Source organism: Nipponia nippon, unplaced genomic scaffold, assembly GCF_047370975.1.
Source record: "Nipponia nippon isolate SJK-2023a ecotype South Korea unplaced genomic scaffold, ASM4737097v1 scaffold_29, whole genome shotgun sequence".
Taxonomy (NCBI): Eukaryota; Metazoa; Chordata; class Aves; order Pelecaniformes; family Threskiornithidae; genus Nipponia; species Nipponia nippon.
The window spans coordinates 6231257-6251948 of NW_028262346.1; the positions used below are offsets into that span (position 1 = coordinate 6231257).

Below are 20692 nucleotides of genomic sequence, written 5' to 3' on the forward strand. Positions count from 1 at the left end.
CCTGGAGGTATTTAAAAGACGGGTAGATGTGGTTCTTAGGGACATGGTTTAGTGGTGGATTTGGCAGTGATAGGTTAACAGTTGGACTCGATGATCTTAAAGGTCTTTTCCAACCTAAATGATTCTATGATTCTATGAAACCTAAAAGCTGACCCCATAGGTGCTGTCAGAGGTGACGGTGACAGGATAGCAGCATCGCAAGCTGAGGAGAACCTCACTGCAAGAGGTGGTCGTGCTTATGGCACGTGGGGGGTCTCTCCCTTGTCGTGATCCGTCTGTCAAGGCCTAACCCTGCGGGGACAGCACACTTCGCAACCAGTCCCATATGTGAGAGGTAGGATTTAGTCTGCTGGGATGAAAGTGCCAAAACTCAGGCAGGCGCAGTGTGATGGTGTCCCCATGGTAATCCAGAGAGGTTAGTAAAGCACAGATCCCAGCAGAGGTTTCTGGGAATTGAAAAGATTAAGTGAAAAGTCCTTAACCATTTTGGCATGTGTTGTATCAAGCATGATGCTTCAGCAATGTTTCTCATGCTGATTATTTCAGTAATCACTTCAAATTCTGTAAAACTGCCTGAAAGAAACCAAATTGATTTAAATAACTCATTTAAGTCTTGTGCATTTGTACTTTTTCTATATTCCTAAAGAAAGGTTGTTCCTTGATAATTGTTTAAAGGGTTTGATTCAGAAGATGCGTTTTTATGGCATATTTTCTAATAAGGAGCACAGCTTTTATATGAATTTACATAAGCAGTGATATACAAGCTATTCAAATTTCAGTTTTTACCCTTTAACTTAAATATATGATTTAAGCCTTTTTGACGAAGAGCTTTATATGCCTTTATTTGTAGTTTGCCTTATGATATACGTGAAACATACAATTCCATCAAAAAACAAAATCCACTCAAATTATTTTACTGATTCAAGACTTTTCTAAAAGTATTTGGTATAGGGGAAAAACAGATTCTTTCAAAACATTTAGAGAATTTAAATCCACTTTGGTAAAAGCGTTTACTGCAGCTAGTGAATTTAACTGATTTTTTATTATTTCCTCTGTGTTTCAAGAATTTAAAACTAGGAAACTGGGCCCAGCCCCACACACCTCCCCGAACTACAAGTCCCATCAGGCCCCGCGGCGCGAAGGCTGTGCGCGGGGGAAGCCGGGACGGAGGCGGGAGGCTCGAGGCGGTGGAGGTCGCCATAGAGGAGAAGCCCCAGCGGGTGACGTTGGGCCTTGTTCTGGCTCGGTGTCACGTGTGTGGGGTTTCTCTAGGTGGTCACATTCTCTGTCTGCTTCTCGCCCGCCTGGGGGCTCCTTCCCCGCCGGCCCGGCCTGGCTCAGGGCCTCGTGGGGGGCACTGGGTGGGGCGGGTGCGGCGCCCTCCTGGGGCGAGCTGTGGGTGCTGGGGAAGGTACCGGCGCGGAGCTGGTCCCGGTGCGTTATCGGAGCTCTCGTGCTGCTCTCCCGAGAGTGTCTCTTTCAGCCCTTACAGGTGAGGGACCCGAGTGGTTGCGCTGAAGGTTTTGCTGGGCCCTGGCAGCGTTCGCTCTGCTTGTCTGGCGCTCGGGTGTGCGGGGTTTAAGAGTAGAAACGAGCCCGTGTCTTTTTCTTGCCCCCCTAAACGTTGGGGGACAGGCAAGACGTGGTCGCTGGGTGGGTGTTGCAGCGGTAAAGTCTGTGTTCACCTACTTCATCCTTTGCTACTAGGTAACAGCCTGAGCTCACTGACCTTTAAGTATAAGCTTACAGCTGGTTTAAAATGCTAGGTTATGAAGATCTTGGATGTCTGAAGTTTTTGCATTTCAAATCATTGTCCTTGCAGAAAGATGCAATTCATCCTTTGATCGTGAACTTGGCATTTTTGCAGCATCAGAGGTTTCATCTACATATGGCTACTGTTGTTTGCTTCTAAGGGCTTCATGGTTTTCTCCTCAGAATAGCTCAGGGTGATGTTTGCTGTGTGCAGTATATGTAGCTGAGATGCTGGTATGGTGGAAGCATAAAGAAGGACATGCTAGAAAGAAATGTCTATTTAAGTTATAAGGCTGAGTCCTTTTCCATCATCAGGTTGCTTAGCCTTAGACAAGAATTTATGTTTCCTCAGTGTTGAACTTCCATGTATTCAATTATTATTGGTCATAATCTAATTTTTAAGTGCCACCTGTGATCTCTCTCCCATTTCTGACCTTGTTTTCAGTGGTAGAAATTGTGCTCTGCAGGGCTTAGGCCAGCACATTGTAGTAACTCTTTCTCCTCTGTTAGCCTGTAGAGACTGTTCCCAATGATAATGGTTTGGGCAGTTTTATCCCACACTGCTTTAATGCAGTTTTCACCAGCTGCCCAAATACCCATTTAAGATCTCTTGGATCATGTGTGTCTGTAGCAAACAGGTCATGTAAATAAAAAGGTAAAATTTCATCACCTGGAGATAAGCAGGTATCCAGAGAAATAAGGGAGATTAAAAGGGAAATGGTTTTCTAAACTGCAGAGGGTGTTTGAAGAAGAGACAAAGAAGTTGTCTCCCCTTTTTCCACCCATGCCTCGACTGATATAGTAGGAGTTATTCTTCAGGAACGCAGAGCTTGCAGCACTTTACATTTCTTGCATCTGTCAGCTATTTTCTGTCGTTTCACTTTTTTTTTTTGTTTTGTGTTTTGTTTTTTTTTTTCCCCCTTCCCTTCTCTGGCAGGTTACTTTATGGCTAAAGAAAATATATGGGAATTGGCCTATTCCACAGTACAAAGTGAATGCAAGGACAGTTGATATCTTGTATGAGGTTATGGAATGCAATGAAGCCAGAGACAGGGATGTTTCTTTGCTGATAGAGGACATGAAGCAGAAGGCAACAGAATATGAAGCAGAAGGTGAGTCTGAAGCTCCACTTCTCAATTCCATCAAAGCTAGTTTTTCTTAGTGACCCTGAAGATTGTCTTTGTTGAAATCTTACAAATAAATAGGTATATATTTATAAAAAAGAATATATGTAAAAAAAATTGGAATGAACTAAGCTGTTGTTCTGGTACAGCTTTTACTGTAATGCCTCTCATGCCTTCCTTTCAGCAAAATTTACAGTGACATAAGGTTGGTCAAGAGCAATTTTTTAAGCCGTCTTGAGCAGGCTGTAAATACGGACAAGCAGATTAATTGCTAAAACCTCCTAGCCTGCTGGGCTGAGTAGCACAGCATTGAAATATTGGCTGGATAGACAGGGAAGCAACCCTCCAGCTGATTTAAGAGTCTGAGCTGGTGCTAATCCACTGTTAAGGAAAGCGCTCAAAGAATCTGAAACAACAGTGAGGTGATTAAGTTATGCTCGAGTTGTCTAGAGTGGGTGTTTGATAATGTAGGGTTTTTTGAGCAACAGGGTGGTTCAGGGGACCATAATAGATTTTTAACACACTCGTTAAAAGAGAAAGTCCTATCTAGGCCTTAAAAGAACAGTAATACAAAAAAATTACTATTTTGGGTTGTATTTGTTTTCCAGCTAACTATCTGCAGGGCATTCTCGCAGACAGCCTGGATCTTTCCCTATGCAGTCTGTCCAGTGAAGGCACCAGCTGCCTCAATGTCCTGGTAAATAGCACAATGACACTTGAAACAAAGGACACTTCTCTTGCCAGGTAATTCTTCCCACTGTGCATCAGGGGTGATGGTCTGTGCTGTTTCCCTCTGGTTTTTCAATTCAACAGTTTCAAACTTGACTTTCACACCAGGAATCTTACTTGTCCAGCTTCTTCTGCACCCCTTGGGCGGCTTTGGAGGACACAGGAACTGAGCACAAAGCTCTAACTCTTGATTATCCCAGCAAATGAAGTCTGAAGCCCGAGAGGTGCCTCGGCCGCAGTTAAATCCCTCTTTTGCCCCTGCTTTTGCCGTCAGTGGCTGCAGGACCGCTCAGACTGTCGTGCCAGGTAGCACAAGCTAGAGCAGGTTTCATACTGCTTAGGCAAGGACTGGGGAACCGTAACTGGTCTTTCAGTCTCAGCTCCTCTTTCTTCCCTCTCTTTACCTGGCCTCAGTTAATGTAAGGAGATTTCTCTCAGCCACAGAGAAATGGCAGCTGTTAGCCTGCTCTTCCTGGGCTCCTCTCCCTAGCCTGGCTTTGACCCATAACACAGCAGGTTTGTGCTGAGCACTGGCAGTAAGGAAGGGCCAAAATGTGCCTTGGAATCCAGTTTTTGTATGCTGTTCAGGAGCTTGGCTCTTACAGCTCTTCTGCTGAGGTGGAGGGGCAAGCAGCTTTGAACCATTTGGGAAGAGGAAGAGACTGAGATACTGCTGGGTGTGTCTCGGGGACGTGCATTTTCAGCGACTGAATACAGTTTCTCTGAAAGGCAATTTGGCAAGCCAGGAGTGGAGCATCTGATCATGTCAAACCCAGTGGTTATATTCACTAGAGTGCCAGGTCTTGTTCCCTTCCTCCTGCTGAGATTGTTGGGCCGTTTCCCCTTCCAGATGAAGTCTTTGTTAGTTAAGGAGAGCAAATACCCTTAGTGACTTATTTTACTTTCCTCCTTGTCCTGGTTTTGGCTGGGATAGAGTTAATTTTCTTCCTAGTAGCTGGCATAGTGCTGTGTTTTGGATTTAGGATGAGAATAATGTTGATAACACACTGGTGTTTTAGTTGTTGCTAAGTAGTGCTTACACCAGTCAAGGACTTTTCAGCTTCCCGTGCTCTGCCAGGTGCATAAGAAGCTGGGAGGGGGCACAGCCAGGACAGCTGACCCAGACTGGCCACAGGGCTATTCCATACCATATGATGTCATGCCCGGTATAAAAACTGGGGGGAGTTGGCTGGGGGGCAGCGATTGCTGCTCAGGGACATGCTGGGCATTGGTTGGCAGGTGGTGAGTGGTTGCATCACTTGTTTTTCCTGGGTTTTGTTCCTCTCTTTGTTGTTGTTTTCTTTTCCACTACAAATTATTATTATTTTATTTTAATTGTTAAACTGTTCTTAACCCACGAGTTTTCTCACTTTTGCCCTTCTGATTCTCTCCCCCATCCCACCGGGGGGGAGTGAGCGAGTGGCTGTGTGGTGCTTGGTTGCTGGCTGCGGTTAAACCAGGACACTCCTCTAAAATAGCTGGCAGTTATCTGATGTATCATAATATAAGAACAAAAAAGAAGTCATTTGTGGAAAGTGTGGAGAAAATAATAATAATTCTGAGTTTCAGGAGAGCTGACTCCCAAGCATTCCCACTGAATCTCTCTTTTCACCAGCTTCTTCTGTGCCATCAATGAGATGACCGCGGAGCTGTATGCAACAGAATCAAAAAACAGAGAACTGGAAGTGGAACTGACCAACATTAGGAAAAAACTAACTGCAGCGCTGGTGCTGGAAAACCAGTTAGAGCAGTGAGTAATGGATGAGAAAAGGGAAAGATGTAAGCAGTACTGCTGATCCCTGCAATGTGCAACATCGGCTGTGATAACTAACAAGGATAACTGAATTTTCAGGGGTTTGACACATCTCTAATTCACAATATTTGGAAGTATCTATCAAAAGCCATGTGCTTTGGACACATTCAGTAATCAGAAGAGATTTGGGGTATCATCAAACCCATTATTTTAAACAAAAAATGGTCTAAAAGTAGTTTTCAGATATGGGCTGGTATCTTCCACCAGTTGCCTTCATCTGAGGTTGAAGGCAAACCTGATTTTCTTACCACATTTAGCGTGGGCTCTGTAGTCAGAGTGAAGGAGCCAGGCAAAGCAAAAACCGTTCCCAGGTAAGAATTTCCTTTAACCAGTATGTGGGAAACTTAAAAATAAAAAAAGTAAAAAATCAGTACCGAGTCCATTCCCTAGAGGATGTAATCTGAAGTGCTTTGCCAAGCATAGCAGGATCAACCCTGCCTTGAGTGGGGATTGGCCCGGATGATCTCCACAGCCCCCTTGCAGTCTAATTATTTTCTGGTTTTTGTCTTTTAAAGTAGTAATTGTGGCACTACTTGTAGCAAAGACACCGGACCTGTGTGCTTTGTGCAGGTTTGCCATGGCCCCTCTCTGTGATCCAAAGTTTAGCTTGCATAACAGGTCTCCAACTGAATTAGGGAGTTATCATAGAATGCTTTGGGATGGAAGGGACCTTTAAAGGTCATCTAGTCCATCCCCCTGCAATTGGCAGGGACATCTTCAACTAGATCAGGTTGCTCAGAGCCCCGTCCAGCCTGGCCTTGAATGTTTCCAAGGATGGGGCATCTACCACCTCTCTGGGCAACCTGTTCCAGTGTTTCACCACCCTCATTGTAAAAAATTTCTTCCTTATATCTAGTCTGAATCTACCCTCTTTTAGTTTAAAACCATTACCCCTTGTCCTGTCGCTATTGGCCCTGCTAAAAAGTCTGTCACCATCTTTCTATACAAAAAAGATGTGGGCAGGCTGGAGGGGGTCCAGAGAAGGGCCACCAAGATGATCAAGGGTCTGAGAAGCCTGCCATATGAGGATAGGCTGAGAGAGCTGGGCTTGTTCAGCCTTGAGAAAAGGACGCTTAGAGGTGATCTCATCACCATGTACCAGTACTTAAAGGAGAGCTACAAAGAAGATGGAGACTCCCTTTTTACAAGGAGTCACATGGTGAGGACAAGGGGTAATGGGTACAAGTTACTGCCAGGGAGATTCTGATTGGACACGAGAGGGAAATTTTTCACAATGAGAACAGGCAACCATTGGAATAATCTCCCCAGGGAAGTGGTTGACTCCGCCACACTGGACACGTTTAAGACTCAGCTGGACAGGGTGCTGGGCCATCTCGTCTAGACTGTGCTCTTGCCTAGAAAGGTTGGACCAGATGATCCTCGAGGTCCCTTCCAACCGGGTATTCTATGATTCTTATAAGCCCCCTTTAAGTACTGAAAGGCTGCAGTAAGGTCTCCCCGCAGCCTTCTCTTCTCCAGGCTGAACAACCCCAGCTCTTTCAGCCTTTCCTCATAGCAGAGGTGTTCCATCCCTCTGATCATTTTTGTGGCCCTCCTCTGGACCCACTCCAACAGGTCCATGTCCTTCCTGTGCTGAGGGCTCCAGAGCTGGATGCAGGACTCCAGGTGGGGTCTCACCAGAGCAGAGCAGAGGGGCAGTATCACCTCCCTCGACCTGCTGGCCACGCTGCTTTTGATGCAGCCCAGGATACGGTTGGCTTTCTGGGCTGCGAGAACACATTGCCGGCTCATGTCCAGCTTTTCATCTATCAGTACCCCCAAGTCCTTCTCCTCAGGGCTGCTCTCAATCCCTTCATCCCCCAGCCTGTATTGATAACGGGGATTGCCCCAACCCAGGTGAAGGGCCTTGCAATTGGCCTTGTTGAACCTCATGAGGTTCACACAGGCCCATTTCTTGAGCTTGTCCAGGTCCCTCTGGATGGCATCCTGGTCCCTCAGGCATGTCGACTGTACCACTCAGCTTGGTGTCATCTGCAAACTTGCTGAGGGTGCACTCGATCCCACTATCTGTGTCATTGATGAAGATATTAAACAGTACTGGCCCCAGTACGGACCCTGGAGGGACACCACTCGTCACTGTTCTCCATCTGGACATGGAGCCATTGACCACTACTGTCTGGATGCGACCATCCAACCAATTCCTTATCCACCAAACAGTCCGCCCATCAAATCCATATCCTTCCAATTTAGAGAGGAGGATATTGGGGTTGACCGTGTAGTTATGCAGACAACTATTACTCTTTGCTTTTATGCAGATGGCTTTCCCCTTGGCCTTTTTTTCCCCTGGCCTTTGGGACTCTGAATGTAACAGCTGTGGATGTTTCCACTGGGAAACCTCACAGGGAAATGCAAGTTTTTCTTCATTCTCTCCCTGCTCGTGTTGGTTGTATTACAGGGTTTAGCTTGAGCATAAATAATTAAGCAGTATTTGTATACTGGCATCTTTTTTAATGTAAAAGTTTGTTTCTTTTTGTATTTTTTTTAAGGGATCTTAAAAAAAACCAGCAAAACTTCTGGAAGTAGAAAAGGCTAAAGCTGACAGCCAATCCCAGAACTTGAAGTTCCTGAAAGATAAATCTGAGGATTTTAAAAATCAGGATCAAGGCTGCTGAGTTAGATGGAAGGAATTTTCTAACGAGACGTTGTGACACGATGGCACAGTCATGGTTGGTCAGGCCCAAAATTGTAGTTATAGACATCCCTGGAGCTTCCTAAACTCCAGGATTTAGTAATCTTGGGCTAACGTGTTACTGCACTTCAGTTGTTCCTGCTATGTTCATGGTCTCTCTCCAGGACATCCTATGGTAAATGCAAGGACACTTTCTCTTTCACTGAGAACTGTATTAGCTCTGACTACCTTGTGCTTATTGTGAGGTACTGTCACTTAATAAGAGTATACAGACAGCTACCAGTAGAGCAGCTGATTCACTGAGGTAAATTGTGTGTCAAAATTCTGAATATAGCCATTTTTTTAAATTAATGAATGATTAAACACAGAAGGCAGAAGTTGTTCTGTCTTCTCCTTCACCTTTCCTGCATGGTGAAGGACATGTGAATGCTTTATTTAACACTTGGATGCTGTCTGATACCTTGACAAATATGAGAGGGAGAATGTATTAGAGTTGATGACATCTTACTGAGAAGCCTCTTCCCAGTCTTGCCATGTGCTCTTCTCCCAGTAGTTTTCTGAAAAGACTTGTTATTCTTGATATAAATTTTAGTAGCAAATGATTTCATATACCAGCTATCGCTGTGGTTCAAATAACGTGTTTCTGTTGTTGATAAACTGTGTTCTTGTTTGCCTGTTTAGATCAAAACCCAAGGAAATGGTTTAAATCTTTCTCCTCCCTGTTATATTTTGTGGTCAGTTATGAACGAACTCTTTCCTGTTTGTAGGAGCAGCTTGCTGCCACGGGGCTGAACCAATTGCTGACACGAGTCACTCGTGAGCCTGTCTGAGGTAGGTCTTTTGGTACAAGATGGATGTTTCTACAGTGCTACAGACCAGGCTTGTTTGTTGGGTGGTTTCAGGAAATGTAGTTTGCTATTTGGTTACCTGAACAAGTATTAATGGTAAAAAGGAGCACAAATAAAAATCCAGTAGATAGATACCTCTGAACTGGGGTATGTTGGATGGGTTTGTCTCTCCTAGAAACTGAGAGGCATTTGTGGGTGCTGAAGGGGTACCTTTTCTTCAGGGTTAGATGTGGGCTTATTTTGGACTTGGGAGGAAGCTTTCCTTCTGGGCCGATTGAGGGGCACAATTGGAATCTTTATTTTTGTTGCCTTTTGGTTTTCCCTCTCTTTTCTTTCTGCCTCTGTCTGTAATGGGGAATATAGCCTACTAGAGAATTTCCGTGGAATAAATTCCCTGCCACTAAAAGAAAATCAGCAGCCTGTGATCTGCCTCCTCTCTGTAATGTGTGTTATAAACAGAGTGGATTTTCTGTGGACTATAATCTGTTACATGGCTGCCTGTATATTGCAATTACTTGGTAGAATGACCCAGGTGATTCTAGTTTGTGTGAAATAAACCTGCTTTCAAACACTTCAGAGTGAGGGGAGGAGGTCAAGTGAAACCCAAATTCTGAACCACTATGTGCTTTTTTTCTTGTGTCTTTATAAAATTTTTCAGCTGTGTTGTAAGCTCGGTGGGATAATTTGTTAAAGGTAAAAGCACATTTCTTGAGTTACTAGCTATAGATTCTCCAGCTTTGTGCTGAAGCATTTGTACACGTGTAACGTGTATTTGTGTTGTTCTGTCTGTACTCACCACGTTTTAATGTTATTTGCTGTTACTGTAATGAGAACTTAGTCCTTCTCCCAGTTTCTTTTGCTAGCTTTTCCTGCATGTTAGTTAAGTTGAACAATGAAAATAGGTTTCCTGATTTTTATGTTGTCGTTCTCATGAACCAGCACTGGGTGGCAATGTTTACATTGCACAGTGTTTCAGAAGAGCACTAACCAAAAGTCATTTCTGTTGGAATTTTACGTACAAAAAGCCTTAGGCTGTTTTTCTAGACTTGTCATCTTCTAGAACCTGAGCGTAAGTGCAGGTCTGGCTCCCTGACATTTCTGTATCTGCTTTGGCAAGAGCTCAGTGAGTCGGGCAGCACAAATGGCTTTATCTTCGGAGTGCATTTTTTTTTACTTTAAGTTGATTATTTGAAAAGAGTTGAGTGCTGTGGACGCTGCTGAGTTTTCAGCCCCAAAGAGACACTATTGCCCCTTGTTAACAGAGTAAGCAAAGCAGTGCAAGTGTAAGGGGAGTGTTTTTGGTGCTGCATGTGCAAAACTGTTTTCACACAGAAGCCATAGGCATGAGAACATATCTGCTTCCTTGGGGCTCAGTTCTCTCTCTGGCTTACAGTGAGGTTGACAGTGAAAGTTCTCTGGTGGATTCTCATTTGAAATCCCCTCTCCTTTCAGGGAGGTGAGATCAGGTGGTTATTCTCTAAGAAAAGACATCTGAAGGTGTCTTCAGAACGAAGAAAAATTAATTGATACCTCTGTGTAAAATTTTAACTGGGTTTGACTGACTGATAACTGAATGAATAGCAGATCTTTAGTTTTCCATGGGCTTTAAGAAGGATCATGAAAGCTCTCACCAACATCTGTGAATTCTGAAATGCTGTAGATAATTGTGGATCTATTTCACTGATTTACATCACTTCTACAAGTAAGACTAAAGAATATAATCTGCCTTGCTCTCTTCACAGAAGCTGGCTGGACTGCAGGAAGAACTTGTGCCTTTGAAGAAGAAACTGGAGGCCTACCTAGATTTACCTCCTGTAATTATTTTTTCCATTGTTCTATTGTATTTGCGATCAGATTAATTTTAATGGACTTCAGAATGTAAAGGATATTGTTGTGATGGTTTCAGTGGGCAGGTAGATGTCCTACAGGTCTATTAATGGTGTAAACAGAAGGCTATCTATTTATTAATCAAAGGCAAGAAATTAAGTATGCTTACCAGGCAAACTTTATTCTAACAAAATGCACAGATTTGTTGGGTGAGCTCAGTATCGAGGTGAATTAGCTAGAAATTAGACAAAGAAATGTGGAAGAAAAGATAATTCCTTAGTATAACAAATTTTTTGACATTTACCAGCTCTACATGTCATCAGGCTGTCGATGTGGTGGACACAGCACGTTGTGCAGAGGTTGGAGCTCTAAGCCAGATTTTAACGATTATGAAGAAATAGCCAAATGTAGGCGTTGTCCCCTAAACAAGTACTCTAGCTTGTGCAAGTACTGGCTGCTCCATCATTTTATTTGATTTCTCCTGCGGGTGCTGGGTACTCACCTGCACTCGGAAGATGCAGGTTTCTCATTTAGGTGACTAAATTGCAGTTTTGAAATCTCCTGTCTGTGTATCTTTTCTTCATTTTATATTTTGGCTATTGTCACTATTGGTCCCTGTGCTAGGAGTTACTATCAGACTGCCGTGTGAAGCATCTGTTATGAAAAGGATTTTACTCTTTTCAAATTAGAACACTTGTTACAAAAGACTTTCAGTTAAGGGTAATTTTGTCAACAACTTTATAGTGGCTTAAAGAAGTCATGGGTAAACCGGGCTTTAGCCCATGAAACAGAAGCCCTTGGCTTTGTGTGACGTCTGTACATCACCACCTGTGATATTTGGGACCACTAAACCCAAGTATTTCCAATCTCCTTTGGAAGATTGCCATTGCTTTTACAGGTAAGTATTAGGGACTTTTCTCTTTGTCATTCAGGGGAGAAGTAGCAAAAACTGGAGCGAATAGTTGAATGGGGTTTGGTTTTATTAAATACAATTGTGACTGTCTAGTTTACAGTTCTGTATTTGAGTTACCTGATATGGCCCCTGTTACCTCCTCATCTGAGCACCCCACAGCCTTCAGTAGAGCTAACCTCAGACCTTTCTGTGCAAGAGGTGAAAAAGATTTATTCCATCCCATTTATTTATAAATGGGGCGTAGAGGTCCAGAGAAACAAAGAGACTTGTCCAAAATGACATAGAAACTCTGCGATGAATCGCGTCTCTTGTATTATGAACTCGGGACCGCTGGGCCGCGCTGCTCTCTGCACCTCCTTAGCCCCCCGGCTGAGTTCCTGCCTCTCAGCACATCTCCCTCGTACAACTACTGCTGTCTCCCTCCTGGATGAGAGGGATGAAGGGAGAGGGTGGGACTCCTCTTTTAAATCCATCTTACCCCAAGAGGCAGCTGCCTCCTTTCCTCAAGTGAAACAGGACGTTCAAATTGGATTAGGTTCTCCAATTCCCCCCTCTCTCCCATCTTGCTGTCAGTGGAGACAGGGAGAGCCCTGATGCCTCACTTCTGGTGGAGGCAGAAGGAGGGAGGAAGGTTTATCCTTGCAAGCTTATTGTGCTTTGGAAAATTCATGCACGGATATGTTTAAAATCCAGTTCCTCGATTGGTAGGTTTGGAAAATTGCTAAAAATGGTGGTTTTTTAGACTTTAGGCCATACCAGACTTCTGAAAAATATGTGCTTGCCCAAATCAAAGCGATACTAGGCTTTTCATGTCAGTACCTTTTGCATGTGAAGGGTGTACACAAAACTGATTTCATTGTCCCCAAATTCCCCTGCGGCACATCATTAGACTCTTGCAATGGTGCAGGGATTCTGTTTCCAGCTGAAATACTGATTTTTTTTTTTTTTTTTTAAATGCCATTTTCTCTCATTAGAGTCATTCCCTTGCACAAGTGAAGATTGAAGTAGTAAAACGAGAACTGGTAAGAGTTGTTTGTTTTTTTGTTTTTTTTTTTTTAATCTTTCACAGTGATTTAAATGAGTGCTGTCATTCCAAAACAAGCTATATATATTAATTGGTTGTGGATTTATCTACCTCAGATTGTAGTCTTAATGATCTCTAGAGGGAAATTTTGCTCTGGTAAGGCAGAAGCCGTGCATATTGGTAAGAGGAACTGGTGGAGGAATGATATCTCAGCTATAAAGGCAGTTGGGCATAATGGTATCAGTGGGGATTAGGTATCTATATCCCTCTGGATTTTGTCTGCTTCACCTGTCAGAATGTTTATTCACTCAGCTGTGTTGCAGCTTATTGGTCTTGCAACCTTCCTTGCTGTTCCTGAACTCTCAAAGGGCTCTAGGGACCATATTTTATTTAACAGCTGCCTTGTAGACTGCAATGGGGACCTTCCCCTATAAAACATAATGCCCATTTCATCCATGCTTCTGTGATCTGCAGGTATGGTTGTTGGGCAACACTCATATAAAGCTGTTTGGGAAGTTCATATGTAGCTTTCCTGAGTGAGCTGGGCCACATTTGAGCATAAAACCTGTCTTTATTTCTTTGGGCTACTGTCTGCTTGCTCGTAGATGAAGCACAAGGTATTCAGTGATAAGCCTTAAAGCTGTGATCAACAATCACAGCGATCTGCGAGTATTTTGTACGTTTTCAGATGGGACTGCTCAGGTTGGTAAGCCACTTGGTTTTGGTTCAGAAGCACAAGCTCACTTTATCAGCCTGAGGCTTTTATCAGGTCAGAATACTCACCTCTGGAGTGTACCTGTTCAGCTTGAAGATGTTTAATATCACATTGGGGCGCAGTATAAAGGCAACTGAGCTTGTTTAGCTCTTCATTTGGAGACTTCTCTAGCTGCCTACAGAGACTATTTGCAGTAGTGAGACTTCCCAGTTCAATACTTGAGTTAATTAGTGCTAATAATATCCCAAGGTTTGATCATTGTAGATATGTTTGTCTAACAAGAAAGTAAGAAAACTGTTTCATGGTCACTGATTCCTCTTGTTTTTCTCTCCTGCTAGAATGCCTTGGAGGCAGAGTTCTCAAAGCAGATTGAGATGCCACAGCCCAGAAAACTCTAGTTCACCTGAAGTTGCCTGTGTGGAAGATTTCCCTTCTACTGTCTATTTATTTGCACTAGTAAAACATTTTGGAATTCTTACTGTACTTCTGCAACTTTCTGCCTTAATCTTCTTGCTGTTGGATGGCACGCTTGTGACCTTCCAGCAAGCATGCTCATGTTTAGGGGTTCATGTAGCCTTGCATTTGTAAACATCACCTATTTTTCATAAAATAAACCCCAGACTTAACTGTTTTCTTTATCAGTTCTTTTTCCATATGTGATACACACCTGTAACTGGCCTCCAGACGGCACCTTCACTGGGAGGTGTCCCTGTCAGGATTTGGTTGACCATTACCACTTCGAACGGAACTGATCAGGGAGTCTGGTTTTCTCCTTTTTCCCTGTCCAGGGTCTGCATTGTGCTTTTTTCCTGGAGTCTTCTCTTCGGTGGTGCAAGTGATGACAGACTCTCTTTACATCTACTAGATCATTGGCTTTTGCTCCCCTGTTTTGTTTTCTCTTGTCATTTCAGGGTTGGGGAGACGTAATTTTTTTCCCAATCACAGCATGTCTGATGTTTACCAAGTTTGTGAAGATGAGTTCTAGGCTCGTGCCTGGAGTGCTTCTTAGTTTGAGCATTTTCTTTAAACAGAAGTGAACAGTTAAATTTCTCCTTAATGTCTTCAGCAGGGATTTGATATGTTAATGACGGTACGGAAATTGTGAGCTAGGGCTCAGAAGAGTGGCTCCCGCTGCCTTCTAAAGCCCCGCAGCATCTGAGACAGCCCACAGGGGATTTTCTTGTGTGTGTGATGGCTGTCGACCTTCAGGGGAACAGGCTGAGCTCTGGCTTGTTTCACATGGGTCACAGTATTGGCATCACAGATCAGCAAATGGTACTGCTGACCTGTAAGAGATGAGATGAGATGTAGCGGCATCAACCTGCAAGGTTTGCCCATGTTCAAGGCTTTGACAGAGAGCAGTCTACTGTTGACTACTTGTTGTTTCTCCTGACGTTATAAATAGAGCTAGGCCAATGAAAGTAGATAAACAGCTTTATGGATAGTGAAGGGATAGCTTTCAAAACAAAAAGGGGCTTTATAGTAAGACCTTTCTAGGTCCAAAAATACATGAATATTTTTGCAGAACCACTGTGGGATGCTATCATTTCGAAGCTAGTTTGTACTTTCCAATTCAGCCTCAAATGTCATCTTCCAAAAGGGTCCCAGAGCCCTCCTCTTATTTTCATGCCACCACCACACCAGCCTTAAACACCCCAGCTTTGAAAAGTTGTTTTGTACTAAAGCCAAAAATCTGAAAATCTCCTGTGGATGGGGAAAAACCGAAAACTAGACATAGTGGCAGCACCTGAGGACATCAAGCGTGGACTGGGGCCCGTTTGTACTGGGCACCATCCAGACAAATAGCAGCGGTGCTCTCGGTGACAATTTGTAGCTACAATTTGTTTGCAATTAGAGTCGCAAAAGATTATGGTAATGATTTAGCGTGGTGCGCCTGTCCCCAGGAGCTGTTACTTCACTGCAGAAATTTGATTTCACTGATCTGCAGGAAGAGAGATTCTTTCTATTGCTTCATGTCCTCCCTTGAAGCGATAGCACCATGAGATTTGTATTTGATTATGCTTAGGGTGTTGCTCTGATTTCTGAAGCCGCAGACTCAGAACGACACTGGTGTGGGTGAAGTGCCACAGCCTCCTCACCTGGTGGCCGCCTTGCCCTCGTTTGTCTCACTGTAACTGGGAAGAATTGAAGGATGCTCAGAGAGCCGCTGCTCGTGGGAACCTTCGGCCCCATCTTCCGCACGCCAGAGGGAGTTGCTGTTTAGTTTCAGGTTTTTAAATCAATACGTTAGGTTAGGGTCAGTTGCCTTAGTTTCATGGCTATGAAACTCCAGTTCCTTCTGGGCTAGAAACCAAGATGGCAGGAGCAAGTGGACAAGCCATCTTTTGTACCCGTGGGCTAAACTGGCTAAGGGGAAATTACCTCAAAGGTACCTGATGTGAAATCTAGAGCAGGCGTAGTAGCGCAGGGATGGCTGCAGGTGTGGCTACTGCTTCCCGAAAACACTACCAAAAGAAGGCAAGGGAGTAGCCTTTGAATCTGGAAGGAGCAAGAACAGAGAATCATAGAATCGTTAAGGTTGGAAAGGACCTCCGAGGTCATCAGGCCCAACCTGTAATTATTTTTCACAAAATTTTTCTGGAGATCGTTGAGTCCACCATGATCTGATCTTTCCTGTTGTGGAAGGGGAAAGAAGTCATAGTCTTCAAAGGCACCAGGGCGTAGCTGGGTAGGCGTTGGAGAATGATTTAACGAGAAAGCCATTGTAAGGCAGGGGAGGTCATGGCCTGACAATTAAGGAATCTTAATCACTGGTGGCTTTTAAGAGCAGATAGGAAGTGCTTTGCTTAAGTGTTTATAATGCAAGGGAGTATTGGTCACGCTTTGGGATAGAAAGGTGGATGAGATGACGGCTTGAGGGTGGTACCAGCCCCGCTTTTCATGAGAGCCTCAAGACTTAGTGGGCTAACGTTAGATGAAGATGTAACCACGGCTCAAGGCTTGGGAGGATTTCCCAGGACTGCGGCAGTCTCCTAGCACCGCTTCATCACGTAATACCGCACCAGTTGTGAAAGCCAGGGGGTGTTCTCCCCCTGCGCCCCCGGGCAGCTGCTCCGCTCCCCGGCTGCTGCTGTTTCACAGCATGTGCCGTGTCCCGTTCGTTGGCAAAGAGCCCGGATACAGAGAGCAGCAGGGACAGACTCTGACTCGAGAGCCGTCCAAAGATAGCCACGTGTTGCTTCTCAGCATTGGAAATACAAAGAGAAAAAAATACCCAGCAGCTGCATTCGAGCGGCGTGCCACGGCTGAGCCATCTGCAGCACGCCCAACATAAATCAGCAGCCAGTTGTTGGGTCCGACAGTTCGGCTTTTGATGGAAACGAGGAAAGTCAAATAAACGAGATTTATGTAGCCAGTGGACTGTCAGTAAGATTTTTCGGCTCTTCAGTTACACATTTGCATGAGCAGAGCACCTAGTAGGGCAAGTGGAGATGTCCTTCCTCACTGTTGGTATTTTGGGGCAGTCCAGCTTCTCCAGCACGGGGATGGGATGCCAGTGCAGGAATGTATCACAGAGGTCCTGCTGAGACAGGAGCGCATCAGCCTGAGTGCTTGGCTAAGAAAATTTTTAATTTTGGGGCTTCACCCTCTGTCCTGGCAGCTGTTGAGTGTTTCCACGGAGGTCACAGCGGGTGGTGAGGAGCTGTGTGGCAGCCTGGAGGGAGGCTGCCAGCTGGACCCCTCGGCTGTTGTATATTATGAAATAATCGCCCAACTGAGAATGACAGGAATGTCTGGAGAGGCTTCTGCTGCTTCAGCCTTGCTTCAGATTACATCAGCTGCTCCATTCTGAACTCCCAGCCTGATTTTTGGAGACACTTGTCTATTAACACCTGCAAGCCAAGAGCAGTTGTGCTTGCTGGGAACTTTGTGTGAGGCTCCTGCAGCTCCGGGGCAGCTGCCCACGGCGTGGGATGCTGCAGGGCCGGAGCTGGAGCCAGGCTGAGCTGCGGATCCCTTGGGTTTTACGGACTAAGTGCAAAAGGCATGCACGCTTTATCGCCGTGCACTCGATTCCTCCTCCTGGAAAATGTGAGGATCCAAATTCCACCTGAAAAAAAAAAAAAAAGAATTAAAATTATGCGCTAGACATGAAAGCCAGTGGTCAGCCTCAAGTGTAAACTTGTATACATTTTACCACAAAGAGACAGGCTGCTTTTATCAGGCCAATGTGCAAAATAATAACTGCTTTAGGAAAAAGATTAGAATTCATCCCCAAATTAGCTAGGGGATAGGGATTTATTTAAAAGAAAACATTTAAGTCATAATAGAATATATATATATAGAATAATAAAAATAAAATGCTAGAGAAATGCAAAATATGGGAGGCAGATTTAAGGCTACTGAGCTGCAATATGTATCTATTTACTCAAAATGCATTGAATCCAAACATGTGGATGGAATCTCTTTTGGCTATATATTTCAGCTAGTACTATAGAAATACTCTATTTGTTGCAAACATTTCATTGTGGTTGCTTTTCAATCTTCCTCTGACTGAAAGTATTCAAAATTTTTTTTCAGTCATATCAATCCTTTAGTAGATACAGACTATTAATATGGGACTTTGCAATTAAACACAACTTTAAAAAATATTAAAATACTTTCAAGATTTATTTTGAAAGTAAGTTGGTTGCATTTTGTACCATCTCCAGTAAAACATTCCAAATATACTTTTGATACTTAGCTCTGTTTTGGGTACTTACAATTTGACACATCACATTTTTTACTTATAAGTGTACTTCAGATTTTTTTAATTACATCTAGTACTGAATAGGTCTTACAGGTCTGGAAGAGATTTTGTATTTCTGAGCTATTCTTTGAATTTTTAAATTACAGGGTCAGCAGTGAAACAATAGTAATCCCGGTCCGCGCAGCCTTGCGTGCCGCAGGAAATCCTTCACTTTGTCTCTGGGTACGCAGTGGCTGTTAGTAACTTCATGCAGCTTTAGACACATTTTTCATTTTCTTACATGCTCACTTCATTAAAAAAATTCAGTACGAGGCTGGAAGGATTTCTGCTTCTCCAATTCAGAAATATTTCTTCTGAAAAAAACAAAACAAACAAAAAAACCCCAAACCCACAAGCGAGTAAGCAGAGGCTTTACCAGTAAGCGTGTATTTAAAGTAAAACTTGTGGTTTCTTCTCTCTTCACTGGGTACGGCCTATGTGGGAGGATACAGCGCTGCCTCCCATCTGCCTTGAAGTCATTCAGCATTACACCATCCTCCCTGAACCAAGTCATCTCTGGTTAAAAACAAAAACAACTAACAACTCCAAAACTAGGACCTAATCTAATAAATGCTTCCTCTAGCCCCTTGCTAAAGACGCCTTTAATACTAATTAAGCAGCACAGATGCTTAATTACCCAATATTGGCTGGTAAAACCCAGCAGCAAAGAAAGATTTTGTATCTCTTCCTTCCCCAGAGGACGTGGGCTGCAGCTCGGGGGTGGGTGAACCCCTCGGTGTCCTAAGCAATTTTCCCATGGTCCCTGTTTGGCTGCTGCTGGTGGCTGTAGAGGAGCCTGGGTGACTTCGGCGTGAAGGAGTGGGAGTGCAGCGAGGAGATGGCTTGGCTGGGTTTCAGCGGCTCATTTGTGATTTCAGATGCTTGGTAGCCTGCAGCCCAGCTTGGAAAATGGGCGTTGCTTAAATGTTACTCGGAAGGTGAAGTGTCTATATATTCCTTCTGCAGAGGATGCTTAGTCATGTGCTTATGGATACTGCCATCAGATGCATGAGGATGAGCTCGTGAAAAGTCATTCTCCCAGTCTGGAGCTGGAGGGGAACTTTTGGCTTGGGGCTGGTTGCGAGATAGGAGCAGGGATGGAGGAGCTCTGCTCCCCCTGCAAAGAGCCGGGTGAGGGAAGCCGGCCAGGAAACCCTCACGAGCCAAAGTGCTCTCACAACCAGCTTTTACTTTGACATGGGAACGTGGCTTGGGGTTGCTCCTGCTGTCTGCTCCAGTGCTGAGCTAATTTCCTCCCATTGTCTTTGGGGAAGTGCAACAGAGGAGAGGTGGTGGTGGTGGCCCCCTGGAAGCTCAGATGTGGGGCTGCACCACTGGGGCCCTCCGCAGCTGAAGGAGCCTCCACCACTCCCTTCCCCTGTAAGCCTTTCTAGAGATGTCCCACTGAGACTCTCATTTCTCAGCTGCATTTCTTCATGGCGGAGGAGTTCTTATCGCTTCCTTGTGGAGGTAACTAATGCTGAAATCATTTCACTCTTGGCAGAGGCGGTCGAAGAGCGATAAAACGGAGCCAAAGGAGTGCAGAAGAGGCGCTGGGCTGTACTCCCGAAATTCCTGGAGCCAGTATCACCTCTTGCCTTTCCTCCTCCCTTCCTAATATTTCAGCCCATCTCCCTGAAAATTCAGAATGAGTCCCCTGGTGTTTCTCCTAATCTGGCATTTAAAATCTCAGGCAATAAAGCTTTCACCACTTCCCTTAGGGAGACAATTTTCCAGCCTACGGTTCTCCATTCAAAAGCTTTCCACCCTAATTCTCAGCTCAAACATGCCCTTCCTTAATTTCACCCCATTGAAATCATTAACGTATCACCAGTCTTCTCCCTTCGTGCCACTTCATTCAAATATTTACAGATCACTAATGTCTCCCTGCTTAGTTTACTAATTCTGTTGTACCTTTGATAGTCAGAATTTCTTTTTTTCTTTCGTAATGCCTCCAGGCTGCCAGTTCCTTCAGTTGTGGCTCTTTGAGGTCCTTTCTATTTATCACTCTTCTTGCAAATGCGAGGCAGATGCTTACCACCCTTGCCTGTGTTATGCTTTTCTGTATGTCGTCCAAAACTGCGTTGCCTGTTCCTTGCTGCCATGTCCTAACGCCTGTGCAACAGTGTGCCGTCCTCCGGGCGCCTTTCAGGAGTCATGCCTCCAAAGCACATCCTTCCCTGTAAATATTGATTCTGGATTATTTTCCCAGAAGTAGCCAGCTGGGTTGTGGAGGTTGATTTTAGTTGGTGGGAGGGCACGGCTAGAGCTGCGTAGGAAATCAGAGCAGACTCTGGATTAGAGCCCCCAGCAGCCCCACACAGGGCAGGTTTTATCTTTTCCTAAGTATGGATTTCATTAGCGCCCTGCTTGTTCCCTCTTATGCCGACACCGCCAACATTGGATGCAACAACGAGGCTGGTGCTCTTGCAAAGGAAGTTTTTTACATGATTGGTGAGAAATATCTTGCAAAGTACTGTTTTAAAAGAGAATAATGGAGTCCTGAATACGTAGCTCTACTTCTACCTGACTCTCATTCTGACTTCT

At 44.4% G+C, this 20692-nt stretch overlaps 1 protein-coding gene across 1 annotated transcript; it reads left to right on the top strand.

The window, feature by feature from the left end:
• Positions 1-399: 399 nt before the first annotated feature.
• HAUS1 (HAUS augmin like complex subunit 1) lies at positions 400-13793 on the top strand. Its single transcript, XM_087763651.1, is given in 12 exon segments — positions 400-415; positions 1065-1492; positions 2690-2864; positions 3485-3620; positions 5221-5359; positions 7926-8043; positions 8233-8243; positions 8836-8870; positions 8872-8899; positions 10659-10730; positions 12631-12678; positions 13734-13793. Coding segments are annotated over 12 exon segments (1266 nt in total).
• The last annotated feature ends 6899 nt before the right edge of the window (positions 13794-20692 follow it).